General features: G+C 43.4%; 1 protein-coding gene across 5 annotated transcripts in view; it reads right to left on the bottom strand.

Moving 5' to 3' along the window:
- The window catches only part of SEMA5A (semaphorin 5A), a 468,307-nt gene that overhangs the window by 246,096 nt on the left and 198,266 nt on the right, over window positions 1-23,945 (bottom strand). For all 5 annotated transcript variants that reach the window (XM_044233900.1, XM_044233929.1, XM_044233920.1 and 2 more), the window contains one exon: window positions 11,988-12,087. In XM_044233900.1, coding sequence (XP_044089835.1) covers window positions 11,988-12,087 — 100 coding nt within the window. The remainder of the gene's footprint in view (window positions 1-11,987; window positions 12,088-23,945) is intronic.

Here is a 23,945-nt window from a genome sequence, read left to right as displayed (position 1 = left end):
TGACCCTTTTTAGATAGCAAATGGGCAGGAGAGTTGCATGAATATGTGACCAACGGATGAAAGACAGTTATCCTGACATTTATCAATAAATTCTGAGGAATAAATTGAGTGTTTTTGTTTTCTGGAGTTCAGTACCAAATTTCAAAATGATTTTAAATGAAATTTCAGCAATGTAAGAGAGGAAGGATAATTCTTTTTTTCTTTTTCTTGCTTTCTTCTTTTTTCAGAGAGGGAGAGGTGGGTAGGGGGACAGAGAGCATCTTAAGCAAGCTCCACACTCAGCACAGAGCCCAAAACAGGGCTAGATCTCACTACCCTTAGATCGTGACCTGAGCCAGAATAGTCGGCTGCTTAACTGACTGAGCCACCCAGGTGCTCTGGAAGGATAATTATTTATGAACAAAAACTCATTCAGCAAGTATTTACACATAATATTTGTTAATTATAGTCAATGGATTAAGCTAACAAAAATTTTGAGACTAAAATTACTCAAAACAGGTCACCTCTAACTTTACACTGCCTCAACATCGATTGAAGGTTGAACTTTGTGTCACTTGGTTACATTTTTGCTACTATTTCTTGTTTGATTTGGGACACCAAGAGTTGGTAAGAGCTTTCAAAAATTTGTTTAATGCACGACTATAGTCTACACAAAATCCAAGCCGGCAGTTTAATGCCTTCTTAGACCTTTCAATAGTAGAAATAAGTAATATGGAGCCTTTTACTATTCACTTTATCTATCATGATTTCCAGTGACTTAAAAGATATTTTTTAAAAAAATGAAATAGAAACGAAACATTTGTGGAATTCCCTCATCACCTCCCTGGAACTTAAGAACCTGACAAAACACAGCGCAGACCCTACCACACTCAAACAAATGCCTTTCCTCAAACTACTTGGTTCCAAGCACAACCCAGAGTCCATTTTTGCCATTGGAAACATTCCAACCCAGCGAGCAATGTGAGGGACCCGAAATCCCCCAAGACAGCTTGATCCATCACAGCTGAGGTCAACAACCTATGAAGTTGAGGATTACAAAAAGAAAGAAAATCTTCTAAAGGGAATAAAAAATGGCTATTCCCAGATGTTGGGCCACTCACACACTAAAGGGAGATCTATGGTCCCTGGAAGTGGCTGTTCTCCAGGGCATTAGAGAAGGGCCAACTACTTTATCTTGTAATCGTGAGCACACCGGGGAGGGAAAACAATGTATGTGAGGTTTACAAGAAAGGCTACCAACCTTTCCAACGGGATGGAGTAATGGTTCTGGCTCTCCACCAACAGGGAATACTAACCAAATGTTTCCTATAGGGTCAGTTTCTCTCGTAGGGCAATGCTTTGAGCAACCCAAAGCATTTAAGTGGTCTCATTCATCTTCCTAACACCCTGAGATGCAAATAGGTAGTAATAAGGAATATTGCGGTTCTTCAGGGACAAAGGCAGTGGTGCAAGAGGTTAAGAGATTAGAGGTTTTAGAAGTATTAGTTGTACAGTTTAAGGGGAACTATTCTGCCTTTCCATTCGGCCTCCTCGTGACAGTACAAAGCAAGAGTGAACCACACGGTAAGAGTTCAGTTTTACGATAACAGTAAATAAAAGTAGGAGTGTTTCTTCCCTTGGTATGGATCTCCTTTTTTTCACATGTCTTGGAATAAAATTTGACATTGTGCATTCAAATGTAATAACTGTATTACTTTTCAGAGTCGTAATATATGAGGGATACAAACATCCAACAGACTGAATAATTCAAATCACAAAGCCATTAAATTTGGCAGACACAAACTGACAGTTTCCCCACTAGACATCTGATAGTGCTTTCTCCCCCCTGACTGGAGTTTATTTCTTATCGATTGCAGGATTGCATAACTCATTCCTGCGTCCCATCCTGTCCCCCAGTGGCCTATTAGCAACAAATCACTAAGCACAACAATAAATTCTCAGAGGGAGCAGTGCGGCCTTAATAGACGAAGTTCATTTGCGTCTTCATGTAACGTAATAAAATTCAGCCGGCATTAAAGAAAAGGTTGAGCCATCATGAGCATATTAACTAAATGACTCATTTTATCTAGAGACACTATAAAACTTAACTCTGACCTCCATTAATTATGAAAGACACAGGTGTTTTAAAATGACATTCTCTTGGAATAACTCAATTGGTCTCTGATGAATATAGCTATAAAATCAAAGAAGAAAACTCCAGGTTCTTATTGAACATGCAGGTTCAAGGCTTGCTCATACTCAAGGAGCAGGAGACTGAGTAATTAAGACAGACAGATATGCATTTTGCATGAAGAGAAGACAGAGACAAAACAGCAGGTAAACCTATCAAATATGTTTTAAACAACGATGACAGTGACTTCTCTTTCCACTCAATAAATGCTTAGACCGTGGTCGATCATAAAACCATCTGAAGTCATACACATACTGCAGAGAAATCATCACCACGTGGGGAAATCTGAGAGCAGATGTCAGCTGGGAGGCCAGGCTCTCGTGCACCCCCGCCAGCCTCGTCCCCCCTGACTCCTCTCCATGGCGGGATTCCGTATCCCCTGCCGTCAGCAAGTGACTGTGCAGAGCTTGAAATCATGACGTTGTCCAAGACCCCAGAACTTTCAACTGCAACTGATAGGCTTGAATATTAAAATGTAAGTTCATGATTTATAAGCTCAGGAAAATAACTATCTCCTTTTAAGCAAAACCAAATGTCTTTTATAAAAATTATTTTAATACCTAAATAATACAGCAATCATCTCAATAACCTTGAAGAAGCTGAAGATTTCATCTCATCCTGTAAGCAGCTCAGGCGGCTCACCACCCTACCTATAACACTGTTCCAGAGAGTTCAACACGCTGGATGGTGCCAGACCAGTTCCAGGAGACTTCATTTTCCCTCGCATTATAACCATTCCAAAAATATCTCTTTCGGGGCACCTGGGTGGCTCAGTGGGTTAAACCTCTGCCTTTGGCTCAGGTCATGGTCTCAGGGTCCTGGGATCGAGCCCCGCATTGGGATCTCTGCTCAGCAGGGAGACTGCTTCCCCCCTCTCTGCTTGCCTCTCTGCCTACTCTCTCTCTCTCTCTCTCTCTCTATATATATATATATATATATCTTTCATGGGGTTTTCCCACAGATTTGGGGGGACCTAATTCATTTTTTTTCCAATTTATTTATTTTCAGAAAAACAGTATTCATTATTTTTTCACCACACCCAGTGCCTAATTCATTTTTTTTAACGATTCGGCTGGATTACATTTAGATCCCAGTTTAGGAATAACCAGCTCCTGGCATGAGCTACCTCCTCGGTCAAAACTGTTCCCACCCTCCTCAAAAACAGTCGGCTATGAAAATTTTTAAATAATTCTGATTTTATTACTGTTGTCATGACCATATGTGTCATGACATGTCCCCAACATCGCATTGGATGTTTTCATTCTTTATGCCCCAAAGGTTATTTCAAACCTTTTAAAAGTCTTGGGTATTAGGATGTTACAAAGAATACATCAAAACCAAGAACAAATCATTTTAACAGCACTCTTGTGTATTTAAACACCAAGATTAAAAGGCACAGAAGTAGATGGAGAGCTTCTCGTTATCAGCAAGCAAAATGAAGGCACAAAGACGGATTCCGATAGACCAGCAACAATTAAGACCAACACCATTAGCAAACTGCAGAGACATAAAATCAGAAAAACCTTTTCCCATAAGCATATTTAGGGTCAAAGTTATGAATCAATATTGTTAATAATCACACTGATAATTTAAATTTTATTATGCTCTAAATATGACTTGTAAATCCCTCCGTGCTTTAAGGATTACAGATGATGACTTATTGCCCCAAACTGAACTCACAACTTCTGCTTTTGTGGGTCCACTGGGTATCTGATTCATTCTTTCCCATTTTTCAGTTAACAGAGATCATAATTCATTGGAAAAAACACCAACTGAACCATCTTACAATTCCCTTAACCTCTGCTTTCTTAGGAATGTTCACTCCTCAAGAGATTTCCATATATAATTCTTTTTCTGGGTTATCTTCAGAGTTAGCAAAAGCTGGAAATTTGTTTTCATGTATTTTCAAATAATCAAAGAACTGCAGTTAATCCCCCACATGCACAGGGCTAGCTAATGCCATCACAATAAGCCACACTCCCAAACCTTGCTCCAAATCTCACCTTCCAAACTTGCCCTCTGCCACCCCATTCCAGTCGTCATCAATCACTGTCAAACCCAGCTCTGAAGTAGGTCTCAAATCTGACTCTCTCTCATTTCCACCATCACTGCCTGAATATAAGTTCTTTCTGTCATCTGATCCACAGCCCCAACCTCAAACTCTAAAACACTCTGCACAAAATATGGTAGAAGTATCTTCCTAATGGAAGTCTGAGCATGTAAATACGTAGGGTTAGAAATCTTCTTAACTCCTAATGCCTTTACCAGAGGTTCTCAAATCTGCCAGGCCAGTAGATCCTCAGAAACTTAATTAAGCCAAAGATTCCAACATCACTTCCAGAATGTCTAACTGCAATGGTCTGAAGAGGGGCTTGGGCATCTGCAATCTTATAAGGCCTCTCATGACTTCCAAAATTAGAATCACTGGTCTGGAGGTTTAAGTCCAAGCTCCTCCATAATCTGACCCCTCCTAGAGCTCCTGCCTCCCTGGGAACAACATCCACTCTGTCTCCAACACGTCCAGTCAAGCTGAGTTCTTCTCAACCTCATCAGAATCTCTGATGTTCCCCAAGGTACAGTCCTTCCAGCAAGAAGGCCCTTCCATCTGCCAGACTCCTACTACATTCCAAGGCCCACCTGAAAGAGCACCTTCTCGGTGCACCCTTTTCAACCCGAAAGACCATCATGTTTCTTTGTTCTTGGGGTTTCCAGGGCCCTTGACCCAGGCCTTCCTGAGAAACTCTCATTGCCTGTGTTCCCGCGATAGCCAATGCCCAAGAGTCAGCAAAGGTTTTCTTTAAGGGCCAGACAGCAAATGCTTTGCCTTTATGGATGGCCTCAGCTGCAACTACTCATCTCTGCAGGCAAAACTCAAAAGAAGCCACAGGAAATACACAAGTGAATGGGTGTGACGACGTGCCAATAAAACTTTATTTACAAAGACAGAAGGCCAATCCTGGAGCCTCAGCTTGCCAACCTTGCACTAGGTTTGCACTAGGCTATGAAGTCTTCAAAGGTAGAGACTACCCTTCATCTTTGTTTCCCCAAGCCTGAGAACCTTCCTGGCATGAAGGAAGTTCAATGAATATTTGATAAATGAACAGTCATGGAACAGTAACTAAGTGAACTGATATACTCTGATGGACCCAGTGGGACTGGCTGGGAGCAAAGCCCTCAACACCCCAACACTAGCAGACACACACACTCAAAGGAAAGAGGCTGATGAACTTTCATTACACTGCTTTGTTGGCTCATTCATGCATTCTGGAAAAAAAGGACTTTATAACAAAATAAATAATTTGCTGCCAGACTTATCTGCTCCCCAGTTCCAGGAGGGAAGAAAATGCAGAGATTACTCTCTCTCTCTCCTTTTTTTACAACAGCAAAACACAATGTGCAGAAATCTTTCCCACAAGAGGGTCTTTAGACCACCTGTTTCTCGAAAGCTCACACTCCTGGACCCCATCCATCCCGAGTCAGCAGAGCTGGGAGTGAGGGACCAAGGAAGCTTCACCTTGAATGAATAGTGGTGATGCTTAGGTACCCTGATGTCTGGTAAATATCTGACAAAACATAAAAAAGCCAGCAGACAAGGAGTGGGACTTTTTAAGCCACATCAGGTTAATTCATCAAGTAGGCTTCCTGGAAGAAAGGAGACTAATAGGTATAAGGAGGAGGAAAACGAGCAAAGAGAATCCGAAGAGAAGCACACATCTACCACCCCAGTGCCAACACTGAGAAGGAAAATGTGGAGAAGTGAAAACATTCAAGGAATAAACTAAAGGGAAAAAAAAAAATTTCCAGGGAGCACCAAGGTGGCTCAGTCGGTTAAGCATCAGACTCGATTTCTGCTCAGGTCATGATCTCAGGATCCTGGGATTGAGTCCCGCATCAGGCTCCCTGCTCAGCACGGAGTCTGCTTGAGAGTCTCTCTCTCCTCCTCCTGCTGTCTGCCCCCCTTCTCTGTCTCTCTCAAATAAAAATAAATAAATAAACAAACAAATCTTTTTTTTTTTTAAAGGGGGAATTCCAGGTGAAGAGCAGGAATGAAAAGGCCATCCTTTTTTTTCATCACCAGGTGTTTCTCCTAAATCATAATTAATATAAATATAAGGTAAACATCATCACAACTCTGCATTTCTGTGCACTATGGGGGTCTACAGCTTTCTGGATTCACTCCCAATGGCTGACTTCATTCCACACCACAGGAGTCACCTTTAATTGTGTGAACTTGACTGAAATGTCTCCTCTGGAAAACAGAAAGACCTCATGGCTACTGGAAGCAGAACTGCTGATCTTATTTTTAAAAATCTGCATTCTCCCTTTTAATCATACGCTGCTTGCAACAGGTTAATTCTAAGGTATGACTTTAAAATAAAAACAGCAATTAAAAATAAGCATCACCAAAAAAAAAAAAAATTAAAAGACTGAATTACATTGGTCAATTAAAAAAAAATGACTAATGCTTCTAAAATTCAGTTCCTTGTTTTGATCCAGTGACAAAATCATTCTGAAAGGAGGAACTTAGACTAATTAAATAGACGCCCGCCCATTCATTCAATGGGATCTTACGGGAAGGGATGCTTTGAATACTTAAAGCAAATTCAACACCAGCATAGCAAAAACAAGTTAATCTTTTCTTTTTTATTTTTATCCTTGCAGATTCAAACCAAGGGCAGAACAATGCTTGAAAATAAAACACTACAATTTTTCAAGTCTGGTAGTTGCAATTATAAGGACGATGGAGCCCTGTTTTGAAAGCACTGAGGGTTTCGTTTCTGATTTTCGTCATAACATGCTGACTTGAAGCTGATACTATTTGTTGTACAGACCTATGAACAAAAATATCTTCCCACCCCTGGGCATAGTTCACTGACTGTCTCGGCTCTGGGCAAGGGACAAAGCTCGGGGCTGGTCCTCATGTCAGGTCAGCTGTGCAAAGGGACTCACGCATCCCCCTTTGTTCTTTCTCTTGATAGCTCCACAATGTTCCCATTTAATAGAATTAAAATTTGAAATCTCCAAGGTCATAAATTGTTCTATTTATCACCAATTATGATTGTTGCCTGACCCAAGTACTGAGTCTACAGGCTTCAATTCCACCCCCTTAATCTCCTGCATCGTTGTGCCTCCTGGACTCAGAGGTCCTTGTGTGAAAGCTCATGGGTGAGTGAGTGTTCTTATTAAAATATCGTAGGTTGTGAGATGACGCCCTTCAATTTATATACCTCTGTTGCACTGAAGCAGGTCAGAGCAGAGTAAGATAATCACAAATCAACTAACAGGTGCCTAGGTGACACAGTCGGTTAAGTGCCTGCCTCTTGGTTTTGGCTCAGGTATGATCTCAGGGTTATGAGATCGAGCCCCACGTTGGACTTTGTGCTCAACTCAGAGTCTGCTTGAGATTCTCTCTCTCCCTTCCCCTCAGTCCCTCCCCCTGTGCATGCTCACTCGCATGTGCACACGCTCTCTCTCTCTCTTTCTCTCTCTCATTCTCTAAAACAAATAAACAGGGACACCTGGATGGCTCAGGTGGTTAGGTGTCTGCGCTCTGATCAGGTAATGATCCCAGAGTCCTGGGATCGAGTCCCACCATCAGGCTCCTTGTTCAGCAGGGAGCCTGACTCTCCCCCTGCTTATACTCTCTCTCTGCCTGTCTCTCTCTCTGACAATAAATAAATAAAATCTTTGGAAAAAAATAAATGAAATAGATAAATAAATCTTAAAAAGAAAGAAAGAAATCAACTGAAAGACCAAGAAAAAAACAACAAAAAGAATGGAAAGAAACTCAAATTCTCTTTAATGAGAGGCTCTTTTCATTATGACTATATGGCTTTATGCTTTATAAAAATATAGCTCATCTCTAAATGCCCTGATTATTATTTGATTATAATAAAAAACACTGCTCTATGTGAAACCAAGTTAGTTACCACTTGGGATAACATTTGAATTTAGCACAGAATCACTTGTCATCCTTATAGTGAACCTGAACATTAAAGACAGACAGATTCATTGGAGAATGAAACTAGAATCACCTTCTTACATCCAGCTTTACAGTCCTATATGCAGCAAAACTTGCATTTATATCAACGTCCTGAACTAATATTAGTATCAATACTTTGATAGCTATCCCTATCAAACCTCTACACCATAACATATTTCTTCACTTTGGAATTTTTCTTCCTATATATGAATGTCATGAAAAAAGTAAAATAAAATGAAATAGAAAATGTTTTTAGTAGGTTTTCTGACAAAGACATATATAAGTCATTCATAAAATATCATCCCAAAATCATGTAACAAAAAAAAATCAAATAATACAGGGAAATAATTGAAAAGGTTAACTGTGATTGAAATTGTGTTTTTTTCCTAATGCTTTAACTGTATTTTCCACATTTTCTAAAATGCAAATGCCTTTGTCTCACCATTGAAAACACAAACGTTATTTTAATTTTTAAAGAACCCTTCGGTGAAACAAAATATGAATGTCAATGCCTTTAAAATAATATAAAAGATCATGTGCACCTTGGAAGTAGTAAACTTAGAGATCTTTCCAGAAGTTCCACGAATTCAAAAGGCACATGCTTTCCGGCACTGTCTAACCACAAATGCCTAAAGACAGCAGCACAAAACACCCTTCGCAGCACCATGAACTTCTTTTTGTGAAGAGTGCACAGAATCTTCAACTGAGTTCAATTCCAAGAACATAAAATAACACCGGCATAAAGTAAAACCAGCCAACAAATGGCTTTACGATCCCGAGTGCTACCTCTAAGAAAACAGAAAGCCCATCATCGTACTTTCCCACCGCTCACACTGAAACCCTCCCAGATGTCTTCAGATGCACCTGCTGCGTGAACTTCTTTGCTAGGTGAAGCCCTCCCCAACAGGAAGCTGAGGGCTGGGTTATTTTTAAAGTTTTATAACTGGTTCACACTCCCTCTCAAACCCTCTGAGTGTAATCCCACCAAGTTTCCGAGTGAGATTCCCATTCTCCTCGCTCACTAATGACCACTGCTGCATACGGATGCCAAAACCCAGAACTCTCGGCAGAGCTGCCCTACCGCTGCGGGCTCGCCGCGTGCCCGCTACAGCAACAATCACTTTTCATGGATCATTTTATTAGATCCTCCCAACAGCTGACAGGGGTAGAAATAATTACAGAGAAAATGAGGCTCAAGGTCACACAGCTGAGCTGGTTCAGTCGACCTCTCTCTTCCTCTCCCTTGTTTCTCCCACCAGGACAGGACCATGAGATCGCTTTTCCAAGTGCCAATTTGCCCAGTGGATTCCCACATCCATTAAGAGAATCGATGTCATTCGCCAAAAGCCAAACACCTGTGGCGTGTTTGCGCATGCGTGGCGCTGTCCTACCCGTGGGGCACCACGGTCTTCCAGAAAAGTGGGGAGTCTTTCTTTCTTTCTTCTTCTTTTTTAATATTTTATTTATTTATTTGACAGAGAGAGATCACAAGCAGGCAGGGAGGCAGGCACAGAGAGAGGGGGAAGCAGGCTCCCCGCTGAGCAGAGAGCCCGATGCGGGGCTCGATCCCAGGACCCTGAGACCATGACCTGGGCTGGAGGCAGAGGCCTAAACCCACTGAGCGACCCAGGCTCCCCGTGGGGAGTCTTTCAACTCAAGCTCACAGGCAAACCTTTTCCAATGTCCTTCAGGGTTGAATGAAGCGTAGAAGACGCAGCTCTACCAACCCAGGTCATATTTGTACCTTCTACGTCGGCAGGTGGCTCCTTCCCCTTTGGCTAAGGGTGAGAGCTCATTTTCCCTAGGGGTTAGCTTTGGGGTAGAGACTTCCACTTCCCTGGTATCTTTGCCCAAACGTGGGAATTTGCAATATATCTGTTATAAAACCCAACCCCATCTTCCCCCAAAGGTACCCCAGATGCCGACAGGCACCTGTACAAATCCTTGAAGTACGTTCGCTGAATCAACAGATATCTCTGAGCTTTTGTGAGGAGAGAAACTGTGCTACCTTCTAGAGAAGCAAAGAAAAGACAGCACCTCGTCCACCATCTGGCAAGTCACTATCTGGTAATGGGGAGGGGCGTTGTGGGGGACACCTGCCAAAAAACCATGCAGTAATGCGGTAAGGAAGGTACATGACAGGCGTGTTAACAGGCCCGAGCAGAGCAGTGGAAGGAGGAGCTCAGGCCCAGGGGAGGACTCCTGAGCCGGATCTCTTTATTCTGAGCGACATCACCGAGTAAAGAACTTCAGGGAGGGAGAAGCTAATGCTCCAGAGAAGCAAAGAAGTTTGTTACCAAGTCCCAGAGGCAAGAGGGAGAACATGTGACAGTGGTGGTCTAGAGAAGCAAGTCCACAGGCCTGGACATTGGAAGAATGAGCTGAGTTTGTGAGGGGCGTGGCGCCACATGGCACCATGGGGGTGTGGTGGGCAACAGGGAAATGCCAGCATTTATCCAAGGGGAGCTGCCAAAGTGGGTGAGGTACATGGCATTTTATAAAGAAGGTGTTGGCCCCAGTACACAGGAGGACAAAATCTGGAGGCCAGAGGACCAACTAAAAGCCCCTGAAACATCGGGTCCCGCCTCCCCGTGATGAAATGTGATGGAAGTCAGCATCTGACACCCGCCGTGTACTCCCCATGGGCTGTAGTAAATAAAAATATGCAAATTCAGCCCAACCCACCTACACTCCCTGCTCACTTAAAAATACCGAAGGAGATTCAGGGGATGTGATCAGTGCTAGGAACTAAGTCAACTTCTGTCCATTCACTTAACATTGGTCCAGGCACCTCAATGCCTTCAAGGATTGGGTGCATACCCAAGGGCTCCTTGAGGTCTGAGAGCCAAAGCAATGACTCTAGAAACCATTCAGTATTTATCTAGAGTGCCCCGTGGATAAGCCATGCTTAGCTTCACCCAGCTGTATATGGAAACTGCACATCCTCTCTTGCTAAGAAACGTATGTTTTATGATCTCGTAAATGTGATCAAAAGAGATATAAGCACTCGGCGCCCGACGTGTTCTCCCTGAACACCAGAAGAGGCCAATGGCCTCCTTCTTCAAAATTAGTATTTTTCCTTAGAGATGGGTATGAAGTACTTTTTTACACATCATCCCCAAAATGCACTGGCAGGGGAGGAGATCTGAATGCAAGGGTTATGCCTGTTTTCCCCCAAAGAAGGGATGATAAAGAGGAGGGAAACAACTCAAGATCAGTTCTGACTGTGTGTAGCAGCCTCGCCATCAAACGGAAGGTCAAGTGTTGACCTGGACACCAGAGCATGGGCACCTTAAGAGGGGTAAACAGTAACAATTTCCTTGAATTCTCAGTTGACTGGTAAATGACGTAATCAGGTCACGGAAAACATAATAGCGGGCACTGGAACAGACGTCAAAACCTCTTGACTCCAGAATTTCAGTGAAGAATGTACTGAGAAGTTGAGAACACAGTTTCTGGAGTCAAAATGCCTGGGTCTGAAGCCTGAGCCCAGCTTCTGCTGGACATTAGACCATGTCCTGCCTCTGTGTCCTCATCTCTATGGCAGAGATGCTGACAATACCCACCTCTCAGCTTTCACGGAAAAAAATGTATTTGTTCTGGTGAGAATGGGTCCTGATGCCTGGGACCCCCCCCCCCGCCATGAACACTTGTTAAAAAGAGTAGGCATCACCGGTTATTAGGAGGCGACGTTTCGGGCCACCTTATACCATATTCCATGTTCAGAGTATGACTTAACACTCGTCAACTACGGCAGAGAAGCTCACGCGTAGCGGCAGAAACATCAAGTAAAATCCAAAATTATCTGCAGGGGCAAAACATAAGATCTCTCACCTTGCTCCTACAACAAGTTCTTTCTGTCCTGGGTCAAATGTTAACTGCGAGAAATCCACAGCATTCTTCGCTCTGAACTCCCGTAACCAGGGGCCAATTTCTAAACAGAAAAAATAAATAAACGAAAAGATAAAAATGAATGATTTTTTTTTTCCTTCAAGGGACCACACAAAGTGCACAACAGGTAGCAAACATGACATTTCAGAGAGGACCCAGAGGTCCCCTGACGTTTAGGGGCCACGGGAGGTTTCCAGCAGAATGTCGCAGGACCCACACTTGAGGACGTGTTAAAACCTACAGGGTGGCCACCCAAGGATGAGCGAGGGAGGCATCCGTGCTCGGGTAAGATTTTCAAGGCAGATGTGTGTTTCCCTCTGGGCTCTGGGCCGGACAGAGAACCACGCAGCATTCACAGGCTTCACCGAGGGACTATGGAGCGCAAACAGGACCCTTTCCTGCGTGTGCTTACTGGCAAAAGCTGAAGGCTGGAGAAGGTCAAAGCCTCGGGATCCGGGATAAGCACAGGAGCACCCACCGCCTTCCTTCAGAGTGGACACCCTCTGTCTGTCCTTTGGGTTTCGATTCTATTCTATGAAGCGTGTTGAACACATACAGTGCTTTCTAGATGAGAAATCCAGTTCCTTCTAGACCTTCTTGGCATTTTTTTCTCTTAAGGGGAACCAGGAAATAGCCACTTGTCAGAGGCAGGCTGTTCACAAGCCTGTGACCTCCTATGACACGGCCTCCAGCCCCCAGTCCATTCGTGGTAACATGACAGCATTGGAGAGGGACAGGAGGCAACCTCACGAGCCGCTTCTGCGACTTCTATTAGCACACGTGTGACACCACAAAAATACTCTGGGAGTCGCCTGCCAGTAGGCTGGCCTTATCATTATTTCTGACAATTAGCCGTGTTACCAGACTGTCATTTTTTTCTTGGATTTACTATTTTGAGTGATATCACACCAACTAAAGAGGCACACGAAAGATGTCACATCAACAAAACCACTGGTAGAGCAAAGAAATCATGTCTTTCCATGGAAACAGATGCCAAAACCAGATTTTATATGGAAATAGACCCACGTCCTATAACATGTCCCACACAAACACCTTTGCTGATATGATCGAGACAGGTTATTTTCCAGGAATGATTTGGTATAAGAAGTAGAGCATTTCTCTACCACCGGTTAAAAAGGTCATGAATGAAAAGTCCTACTCCATGTAAAGGAAACCAGGGTTGAAGTCTATAGAGAACTGTATTTGGGCTTTGAAATTTTAATATGCGACTTGATTCTTTTTAGAAGTTTATATGAATTTATTCAATTCAGAGCCAAGTCATTTAAAAGAAAACACTTAATTATAGTAAAGTGCATACAAGGCCCTGGAGCTATGGAAAGTTGTTACTCGATGGCGTGTTCCAGAAGTTCATAATTCAGTTAGGGAACGAGTGCTAGTACCTTCTTTGAGCACAGGGTCCATGAATAGAAGATCTCTACAGGCGTCTGTAATGCTAGAGGAAGCACTCACACAGATGGGAGAGATGACGGGGTCCTAGGTAAGAAGAAAAGAAGGATCTACCTGCATATTTACGGTGCAGATGTGTTCCAGAAGCCCAGAGCAACGAGGGCTGGCACGGTGCCCGGGGGCACCCGTAATCGGTGTTTCTCCCCTTCTTGCCCATCGGGCGCGACCAGTTCTCTGCTTCTGAAGCTGGAACCGAAGCTCCAAAGCCCAGAAAGCTCGCTGGGGTGCCTACAGCCCGCAGCACCATGGCCCACGTGCGGGAAGCAAGCACGGAAGATACGGTAACGGGAGCGCAACAACCGGCAGGCGGATGGGGGGGGGCAGATGCAGAATCAGCGGCGAGAGGGAAACCGGAGAAGCAAGAATGGAAAAGAGCAACAGCAACTGGAGAAAGCCCGGGGAAGGATCTCCGCCGGGCGTGGTGAAACAGAACCGGGAACACACTCGCTCCCAGGCTCACACGTTGCGATTCGGCTTCAACCGTGACAAAAGGGCTTAGAAATTTCCCAGGCAGGGACTTGAACCCACGAAAGCAGCGATCTTAGGAATGGGCATGGGCCGCTGGCGGGTGAGATGGGGGCAGGAAGGTTAGATGCTAGAAAGCGTCACCCCACATGTGATGTAGGTGGCGGCTTCACGAATGCAGGAGGAGGAGGAGGTGGGGGGGTCCCACGGGCCTAATAACTAACTACGGAGGGGGGCAGGGGGATGCGGGGGGCTGACGGAACAGCTGGAGGAGAAGAAAAACTGCCCGAGACTAAATGAAGGGGAAAACAATGATGACGAGTCACGGGCATCAGGGGGTGAAGGGTGGTCCGAGAGAGAGAGGACAGGTCAGGTGCAACAGCGGAGAAGGTCACGTGGGGAGAATGGCCCCAGAGCCTTTGCGGACCATGGCTAAAACCCGCAGGAACCTGGAGGGCTGTTTTAATACAGGACCTTCGTCACACAGACAGGACACACAGGACCAGGGAGCCCTGCCAGGCCTGGAGTCCCCGGGGGTTCCTGTTCATCCAAACCCACAGCTCCCACAGCCAGACACACACGTCAGACTCAAGGTGGTGAGAACAAGGAGGTGGCGGAAGGCGAGACCAGATGGTCACAGGCTGGACTCTGTGCTGGAGGAGGGGACAAGTGAGCCACGTCAGGGGAGAGAAGGCTGCAAAAGACATCAGTGAACTTGCCTCTCGTGCATGAATCTCTCCTTTCCATTAGACAAACGGGAAGAGAGTGGCCAACAGTGATGAGGAGGAGGAGACGTCCTTCCAGTTCTGGTTCCTGCACTGAGCAACGAGAACTGCCATACTGTTTCCCAAGACGTCCTCGAATCATAACAGGAGGAACGTAGACAGGGAGAAACGAGTGCACAGCCTATCGTTCGATCACTATTGTTCCCTTTGCCTTATTTAAATTTCCAAAAACCTGCCCCATGAAAACAGTGTATTTGCACCATTAACACTTGACCAGAGTTGGGTAATCTGCCCATTCTCTTCTTTTTTTGATTTTCCTGTGCATTCCTCCAGGTCTGATTATCTCAACTGCATATCTCACAACCTCTGTGGGACCAACACCATGAGGGCTTGGGGAGAAGGGTCCTGCAAAACCCACTTCTCACTGAGAAGGTACCTGTCCTACACCACTCCCCCCTACTTTCCTTGCAAGATCGGGGGCTGGAGTTCTCTCCTCTGTGCAAGACCAGCCGTCCCCCTCTGCTCAGCCCACCTCTTCCCTCCTCTCTGGTCCCTTCTCTAAATCACCTATTTTCTCCTTTAGTATCTCCCATGTTACCGGGCCCTTTCCCTCTGTCTGGAAGTATATACATATTTCCTCATTTAAAAACAAAACAAAACAAAAAAACACCTTTTAAAATACATGTTCCTTACACTCTTGTTATGACAGTGTTAAATGCACAAGACCACATGTGTGGTAAACTCCCAGGAACACTTTGTCAAAGAAGGCTGTAGGCTCACCTTCATATGGACGTTTCAATAACCCCTCAAGGAACACGTAATCCCAACTTTATACAGCTTACTTCAGAGACTACACAAAGAGGTAAAGCTTCCTAATGCAGTTCTGAGGTGATTGTGTTCCTGATGATCTTGCTAGGAAGGCTGCACAGAGACATCATGAGAAAGGAAAATCATTGGCTAACCTCATTTAAGAACACAGCTGAAAACATTGCTAAGGAAGAATGTGTATTAGCAAATCACACACACACACACACAAATGTGCATGCAAACACACACACACACACACACACACACACACACACACACACACCATTTCATATGGAATAGGGTTTATTCCAGAAACACAAGAAGGGATCAACAAGCTTAATGTCAGAAGTTCTATCTGTAGAATTTGCCACCACAATAACAGATTTCCATAGTAGCATGAAGAAATTACCAGCACTGCTTTGGAAAGCATTGTAAAAATGAAGCATTATGAATACAGAAAACTAGAAGAATACAGTGTCAAGTAAAGCCAGTGAGGAAAGAGTCTGAACACAGGGCAGATGGTGCAAACAGGCTCAGGAGATGTCAAAGAAAGGTCAGGGCGAGAAAAGAGAGCAGGGGAAGAAGGCACACAGCACGTGGCAGGTTGAGAGAGACAATTTCCAGTAACATTAACTTTCTTAATACACGCTCATTTCTCCCAAATAATGGGTTTATGTTTTTCCTTCTTCTCTCTCTTCTGAACTTTATAGAAAAAAAAAAAAAAACATTTGATGAAATGGAACTTAAATATGGCAGCCAATACAACCTTGTTCGGAAGTTAGGTAGTCATATAAAATTGGTAGCTTCAAATTGAATACTTTGTAGATAAATTGTAATATTTGAGAGTAATCATTCTAGCTCATCCATTCATTACACAAATACGGCTTTTTAAACATGGCCTCTGGCAGTTAATTTTTATTGCAAAATTAGCTGCAAAGATAACACGTGTGCCCTCTCCTACCACTACGTAAGCACCCCGTGATTGTCTTGTAAATACTGTAATGAAAAGTATACTGATCTGATTTTTTTTTCCAATTTATTTATTTTCAGAAAAACAGTATTCATTATTTTTTCACCACACCCAGTGCTCCATGCAAGCTGTGCCCTCTATAATACCCACCACCTGGTACCCCAACCTCCCACCCCCCCACCACTTCAAACCCCTCAGATTGTTTTTCAGAGTCCATAGTCTCTCATGGTTCATCTCCTCTTCCAATTTACCCCAAAGCACATACCCTCCCCAATGTCCATAACCCTACCCCCCTTCTCCCAACCCCCCTCCCCCCAGCAACCCACAGTTTGTTTCGTGAGATTAAGAGTCACTTATGGTTTGTCTCCCTCCCTATCCCATCTTGTTTCATGGATTCTTCTCCTACCCACTTAAGCCCCCATGTTGCATCACCACTCCCTCATATTAGGGAGATCATATGATAGTTGTCTTTCTCCGCTTGACTTATTTCGCTAAGCATGATACGCTCTAGTTCCATCCATGTTGTCGCAAATGGCAAGATTTCGTTTCTTTTGATGGCTGCATAGTATTCCATTGTGTATATATACCACATCTTCTTGATCCATTCATCTGTTGATGGACATCTAGGTTCTTTCCATAGTTTGGCTATTGTGGACATTGCTGCTATAAACATTCGGGTGCACGTGCCTCTTTGGATCACTATGTTTGTATCTTTAGGGTAAATTCCCAGTAGTGCAATTGCTGGGTCATAGGGCAGTTCTATTTTCAACATTTTGAGGAACCTCCATGCTGTTTTCCAGAGGGGTTGCACCAGCTTGCATTCCCACCAACAGTGTAGGAGGGTTCCCCTTTCTCCGCATCCTCGCCAGCATCTGTCATTTCCTGACTTGTTGATTTTAGCCATTCTGACTGGTGTGAGGTGATATCTCATTGTGGTTTTGATTTGTATTTCCCTGATGCCGAGTGATATGGAGCACTTTTTCATGTGTCTGTTGGCCATCTGGATGTCTTCTTTGCAGAAATGTCTGTTCATGTCCTCTGCCCATTTCTTGATTGGATTATTTGTTCTTTGGGTGTTGAGTTTGTTAAGTTCTTTATAGATTTTGGACACTAGTCCTTTATCTGATATGTCATTTGCAAATATCTTCTCCCATTCTGTCAGTTGTCTTTTGGTTTTGTTAACTGTTTCCTTTGATCTGATTTTTTTTTAAGATTTTATTTATTTATCAGAGAGAGAGAGGGAGAGAGAGTGAGCACAGGCAGACAGAGTGGCAGGCAGAAGCAGAGGCAGAGGGAGAAGCAGGCTCCCCGCCGAGCAAGGAGCCCAATGTGGGACTCAATCCCAGGACACTGGGATCATGACCTGAGCCGAAGGCAGCTGCTTAACCAACTGAGCCACCCAGGCGTCCCCTGATCTGATTTTTAAAAGAACCCAGTGTTACCATTTCAAGAAATAACTTTTAGGAACATATTTTGGTATTAATATATTTGGTCAAAATGATGGTGTATACAAACTAGGACTTGAGCTTACAGATTCAAGTCAGTCACCCCACCCACCCACCCCAACCCAGGAGACAGATTTTTTTTTTTTTTAAAGAATATACATGACTATTGAATAAAGAAGCAAACACTGTAAAGGTATTGAAGGTAGTCATGGTTGTAAGCCAAGAAAACTTTTAGAGCCTGATAAGTAAGAATCACAGGGGAAGACCAGCACTGGTCCCCAAGCCTGGCAGCCACTCAGAAAACCACACTGACGACTCCACAAAGTGCAGGGACCATGCTGACTGGGGGGCAAAAACTGAGCAGCGAAACCTCCCAGCTCAAACAGGAGTGGCTATGGGGAGCCTGTTCCATTCTTCTCGCCAAACATCAGTCAATGAAGGAGTCCAGCAAGCAGGACTGAGGAACTTCTTTGGGGGACTTGAAACCCACATGGAACAACCTAACAGGAAGCTTCCCAGGGAACACATTATACAATGCATTCGACGGTAACAAGAAAGAAAAATCAACATCCACTTCATTTTGAAAGTGAATCGATTCCCATTGATGTATACTGTTAAATAAAAACAGCCACCTACTCAGTTTAATAAATAATGCATTGATTGTTTCTGGTGTTGTGATTATGAATAACAATGATCTGCATGTCAGGGAAGACCTACAGGAAAGAGCATTCCCATTGTCACTAGTTAGATTTTATGCTCCAAGGGTCTCAGTGTAATGAAGGAAGGAGAAAATGTCAATAACCACGTACTGATCTGCTTTATCAGAGCAAAGAACATTCTAGAAGGAGAAGGCAGAGATGATACAAGCAGAGTGGAATGGCCCGATTCTCAACAGTCTAGGCCACTCAGCTCTGATGTGTGCGGACAAGACATTGTCCTGAAAGCACAAGGGCTGGGTCCTCACCTTCCCCAGAAGGCCACTCCAGCTAGCGAGGTACCTCGGGCCAGGAGGAGAGGTACAGAGTGCACTCTCTGCCAAGCATCCCAGAAGCTCTCCTCACCTGACCTCTCCCGGAATTTTGAGAGAAACCATCCTATGTCAAAGATACCTGATCGTCTTTAAAGGCGGCACGCATCTCCCTTCCACGGGCATCATTTTCAGCTTCAGTGCATTACATAACCATTCCAGCAAGGCAATCTGAGCTAAAACATGACTGGAAAACAGAGGAGTGGAGTTTTTAAGAAGCCATACAAAGAAGACTAGCACGCCGGCCAGTGCCCGTTTCCTGCACCACCACTGGACCGCTCGTACTTTCCTTCCTTTGTCCTTTCCCATCTGCTTTTCCAGGCATGTCCCTCCAGCACCAATCACTCAGAGCCAGGCAAGAGCACTTCAGACAGCAACCCCAGCACCCCATGCCATGATTCACCCGCAGAATAAGATATATCCAGGCCTGGGCACCTGGGTGGCTTGGTTGGTTAAGCAACTGCCTTCGGTCATGATCCTGGAGTCCCGGGATCGAGTCCCGCATCAGGCTCCCAGCTCCACAGGGAGTCTGCTTCTCCCTCTGACCTACCCACACTCATGCTCTCTCTCACTCTCCTCCTCACTCAAGTAAATAAATAAAAATCTTAAAAAACTTAAAAAAAATATACGCAGGTTTTCAGCTATAGGAGTGCTGCTGAAATTCTTTAAGGTGTTATAATAGATTTCAGTTCTAAAACTTAATGTGTTCGTCCGGTGGCAGACTGAGGCAAAAACTTGCAGACATGCAAGTCCACAACCATTTATGTTTGTGAAAAAAACATATTATCAGAACAACCACTGTCTCTTATTAACACCTTTTTTTTTTGTTACTGTCCGTATTATCAGTGGTTACTTCATTTCAGGAACTATGTCAAATACGTTTACATGTTAACAATATCTAATTTCATTTAATGTTTATAATCCTGTGAAGCTACAGCTATAATCTTTCTTAAAGAAATAAAAATCTTCAAAATTAAAAACCCTGAGTTTCTGACAAGTTGAATATCTTGCCAAATACAACGTAAGTGGTAAGTGGCTAAGCTGGAATTTAAATCCAGGATAAGACTAAGGCAGTATTTCCATAAGGTCCAAATTAAAAATCAATTTTCCCAGGAATGTATAAAGTACATTAATCCCTAGCACCTAGTAATATATCAGCATGGATTAAACCTATCGGAAACGGTAGTTGCCACCCACCAAAGGAGAGCAAAATTAGATAGAAAGGAAGAGGTGGTAGTTTTCAGATCGGGGACAGGAATGTTCCAGTCCAAGCCGCCCATTAGGCAGGGCAAAGCTGGAAGAAGGAAGGTCCCAGAGAAAAGCAGAAAGAAACCAGGTGCCCCAAAGGCAATAAGGCAACCGGAGGAAGAAGGTCGCAACAGTGGAAAATTTATCTCCATCACTTCTTTCCCTGACAGGTCCTGCTTATATCAGCTAATGCAGAAATATGCCAATACTCTACTGCCTCACTTTAGCTTTCTAGAAAGGCTGAAAAATACCAGAATAATTTTCTTTCTCCAAATGCAAGGACCTCAGTTACTTTCACTGTACCTGCTATCTGGGACTTCACAGAACCAAAGAAGGTACAGTAGGACATGACATTGGCTATCCCGCAATCCTTCCCCCTGACTTTATTACAGTTTATAAAACTAAGGGCAAAGAAGTTGCATGACTTCCCAAAGTTACATGTTGATGAGGTCCAGTGCAAGACCCCAAACCCTGTGACTTCCTCGCCAATCTACCCTCTCCATCACGGCACTAGTAGAACAGCCATCCAAGTGGAAACACCATCGTGTGGTCTCTGAGCACACAAAACTTTCTAAATTATGGTATTTTAAGGGACCAAAATGCCTAGATCTTGATTTAGATCTCAATATATTCATCCACATATATGGTATGTATATATGTATATGTATGTATGTGTGTACTCGCACATATACACATACAGAGGTTTGTAAATATGTATTAAGTATATTTACATAGATTATCCCTGGATATAGATATGTATACATACACAGTTACACATATTTATATCTAAAGGCATCAATATGTTCATTGATATATATACATAAGTGTATATGTACTTATCTATACACACAGGTATATAAATGTATTTGCATAAATGTACGTAAGAGATATAAATATATGTGTGTGTGTGTATATATATGAGACACTAAATTAGGTGGAAAAAATCTCAAAAGCTTGCTATAGGAAATGATCAAAATATTCAACTGATGTGACTTTTTAAAAATAAAGCAAAAATATCCAATAATAATCAATTAGGGAAAGTAAAACTCTTTTTTTTTGGTAAAACATTTTTATACCATTAAAAGTAGAAAGGATCCAATACGCCAAGAAGGCATAAAGCATCTTTCATTTACATTTTTATTTGTAAACATGACCCATAAAACACAGTATTTTAAAATGCTAACAGTGCTCCTTCCCATCCTATGTCCAGCCATGCACCCACTCAATGGGGGCGGGCGCTCATGTTTCCATCGCAGTGACTCTTTTAGCCTTTAATCCTTTTTTTACAGGTTCACCATCAGAAAACTCTGCTAACTGTAAGTTTCACAAAATATCTATGCTCTGGAACTGGGTTCTTGTCAAGTTCACTCCTCCGCCCCAGACAGCGCGGCTGGTAGATTTTCTTAAGAATCAGGCGATCTGTGATCATGTACTTTCTACTCATGACGTTCCCTGATTTGGGTCTGCTTCTCGCAAACATGACTGGAAAGCCACCAATGTAAGCTCGGAATCCCCAGTATAGTATCGGCTTACGATGTTAAGCAAGCATTAAATAATAGCCATGAATCTGTTAAAATTACAGGCAGCAGCAACGCACACACTGTTTCAGTAAGGGCAGGAGCCGACACACTGAAGACTGGCCTGGAAGAGGCTAAAGGCATGTTTCACCCCTCCAAGAGATTCCTGTTGTGAGTTTCAGATAGATTGTTTCTACAAGTTAGATTACAGGAGGATAACATAAAACTGATACATGTTTATATATATTCATGTATCAGTTCTATGTTATCCTATGTATACATATATACATATGTATATATGTATATATAAGTATATATATAATAAGTATAATATAAATATATATAATATATATAAACATATATATAAATACATTATATATATGTATTTAATAGAAATCTTAGGAGACAAAAATCTCATCACAACCAACTACCATCTTCATAACCAACTGAAATGGACGCCCTTTCTGAATCAAGGGTGGGATTCGTGATTTCTACTATTTCCCCCAATCTTCATTTGTGTGCATGATTTTCCAGCCGTACCAGATAAAGCCATTCGATCTCAGGATCCAAATGTCAGTGGGGGACCCCAAGAAATTCTGAGTCATCTGAGGGTTACCGGAGACACACCTGGCAAGATGTAAAGAGAAGTTTCTGGAATGTTGTCAATAAACTGGTTTAAAAATCTGCCTGGCAGGCTGGCGTTGCCTTCCCTTTTGTTTATAACTTCTAAGATCGCAGAAACCTCCTAGTTCATTAAACCATCTGGAGCAATTATTCCTGGCGGGCTGTGGATCAGAACCAAGCCGATAAGAAGCAGGTTTTTATTGCTGGATAACTCGCACAAGAAGCAATTTCTATTCATCCATCCATCAAGACAGAATTTTTTTAATTTAAAAGATTATGCAAATGCAAATGTAAACTAGGCCAGACCTTCCAACCCCTGGACTGTGACCAGCTTTGTCCTCCAGGCTGCGAAGTGTGTCCCAGAACCGCCCCGCCCCTCAGCTCTGTGCGGCTTTCCGACAGGAAACTTTGCTGGTGCAGAAGGGTCTTAATTTTGCCTTGTGACCTGCAGCATATGACTAGAGGCTATAAAATCTAATTGCAAAATCTTAATGTTGTGCCAGAGGACATTAAAAAGTAATTTCCTTCAGATTTATAACTTGAGAATTACAAATGATGTTAATGTGACTAAAAATATAAAAATGAACTGTTTCTAGTCAGCGGGCACTGAGATTACTCCAGGAGTGGCCATGGGCTTGCTGTGTAAGCAGGGATGACCAGAAGTCCGAAAGGGCACAAATACAGCCATTCGTGCAAGGAAGTCTCCTGGCTCGAAGACATTCTATCCATCCCCAGTCTCTTTGCCAGGCTACTGATTCTGCCCATCAGCAGAGCTGGAACACGTTCCAAGACGGACTCAGACTCTTCCAGAAACTCCAGGGTTAAGCATTCAGGTGATATGCATCTAGAATGCACATAATTATTCATGTACATAGTCTGTGACTAATTCTTGAGTCCCTGCTATTGGAAGGACCCACTTGAGGACTGGCGAGGATACAGAGGTCTGGAAGACCAATCTCTGCCTTGAAGACATTCATAGTTTAGCAGAAAAGGTGAGATATACACACCACAGAGTGAAACTGAGGACGAGAAACACTAGCTGGTACCAGACAGTGCGATGGTCAGTGGTCTCGGCAGTGCTAACCAATGAACATAACGTGGCCTACACACATAATGTGGAACTTTCCAGGAGCTACATTAAAAAATGCTAAGAAGCAGGGCACCCGGGGGCTCAATCAGCATATGCCTTTGGCTCAGGTCATGATATCAGGGCCCTGGGATCAAGTCCTGCGTTGGGCTCCCTGCTCAGCGGGGAGTCTGCTTCTCCTTCTCCCTCTGTCCCTCCCCCCTGCTTGTGCACATGCTCGCTCTCTCTCACTCTCAAATAAATAAATGAAATATTGGGGGGGGGAATGGCAAAATGCCAAGAAGCAAGAAAAATTAATTTTCAACAATATAGTTCATTTAATAAAGTATATCCAGGATATTATTTCCATGTTAGCAAAATAAAAACTGTTGAGATATTTTGATTGCATGTGTACGTTCTATGCCTTTGAACTCGTGTCCATTTTTACACTGATGTGCGTCTCCATCTGAACTAGCCACATCTGAGTGCCCGGCAGCCAGACACGGCTGGTGGCTCCTCTCCCGGACAGCGTGCGGCTAA

Source organism: Neovison vison, chromosome 1 (assembly GCF_020171115.1).
Source record: "Neovison vison isolate M4711 chromosome 1, ASM_NN_V1, whole genome shotgun sequence".
NCBI classification, from domain to species: domain Eukaryota; kingdom Metazoa; phylum Chordata; class Mammalia; order Carnivora; family Mustelidae; genus Neogale; species Neogale vison.
Note: the sequence above shows the minus strand (reverse complement) of the source record. Positions and strands in the feature narration are given on the sequence as shown.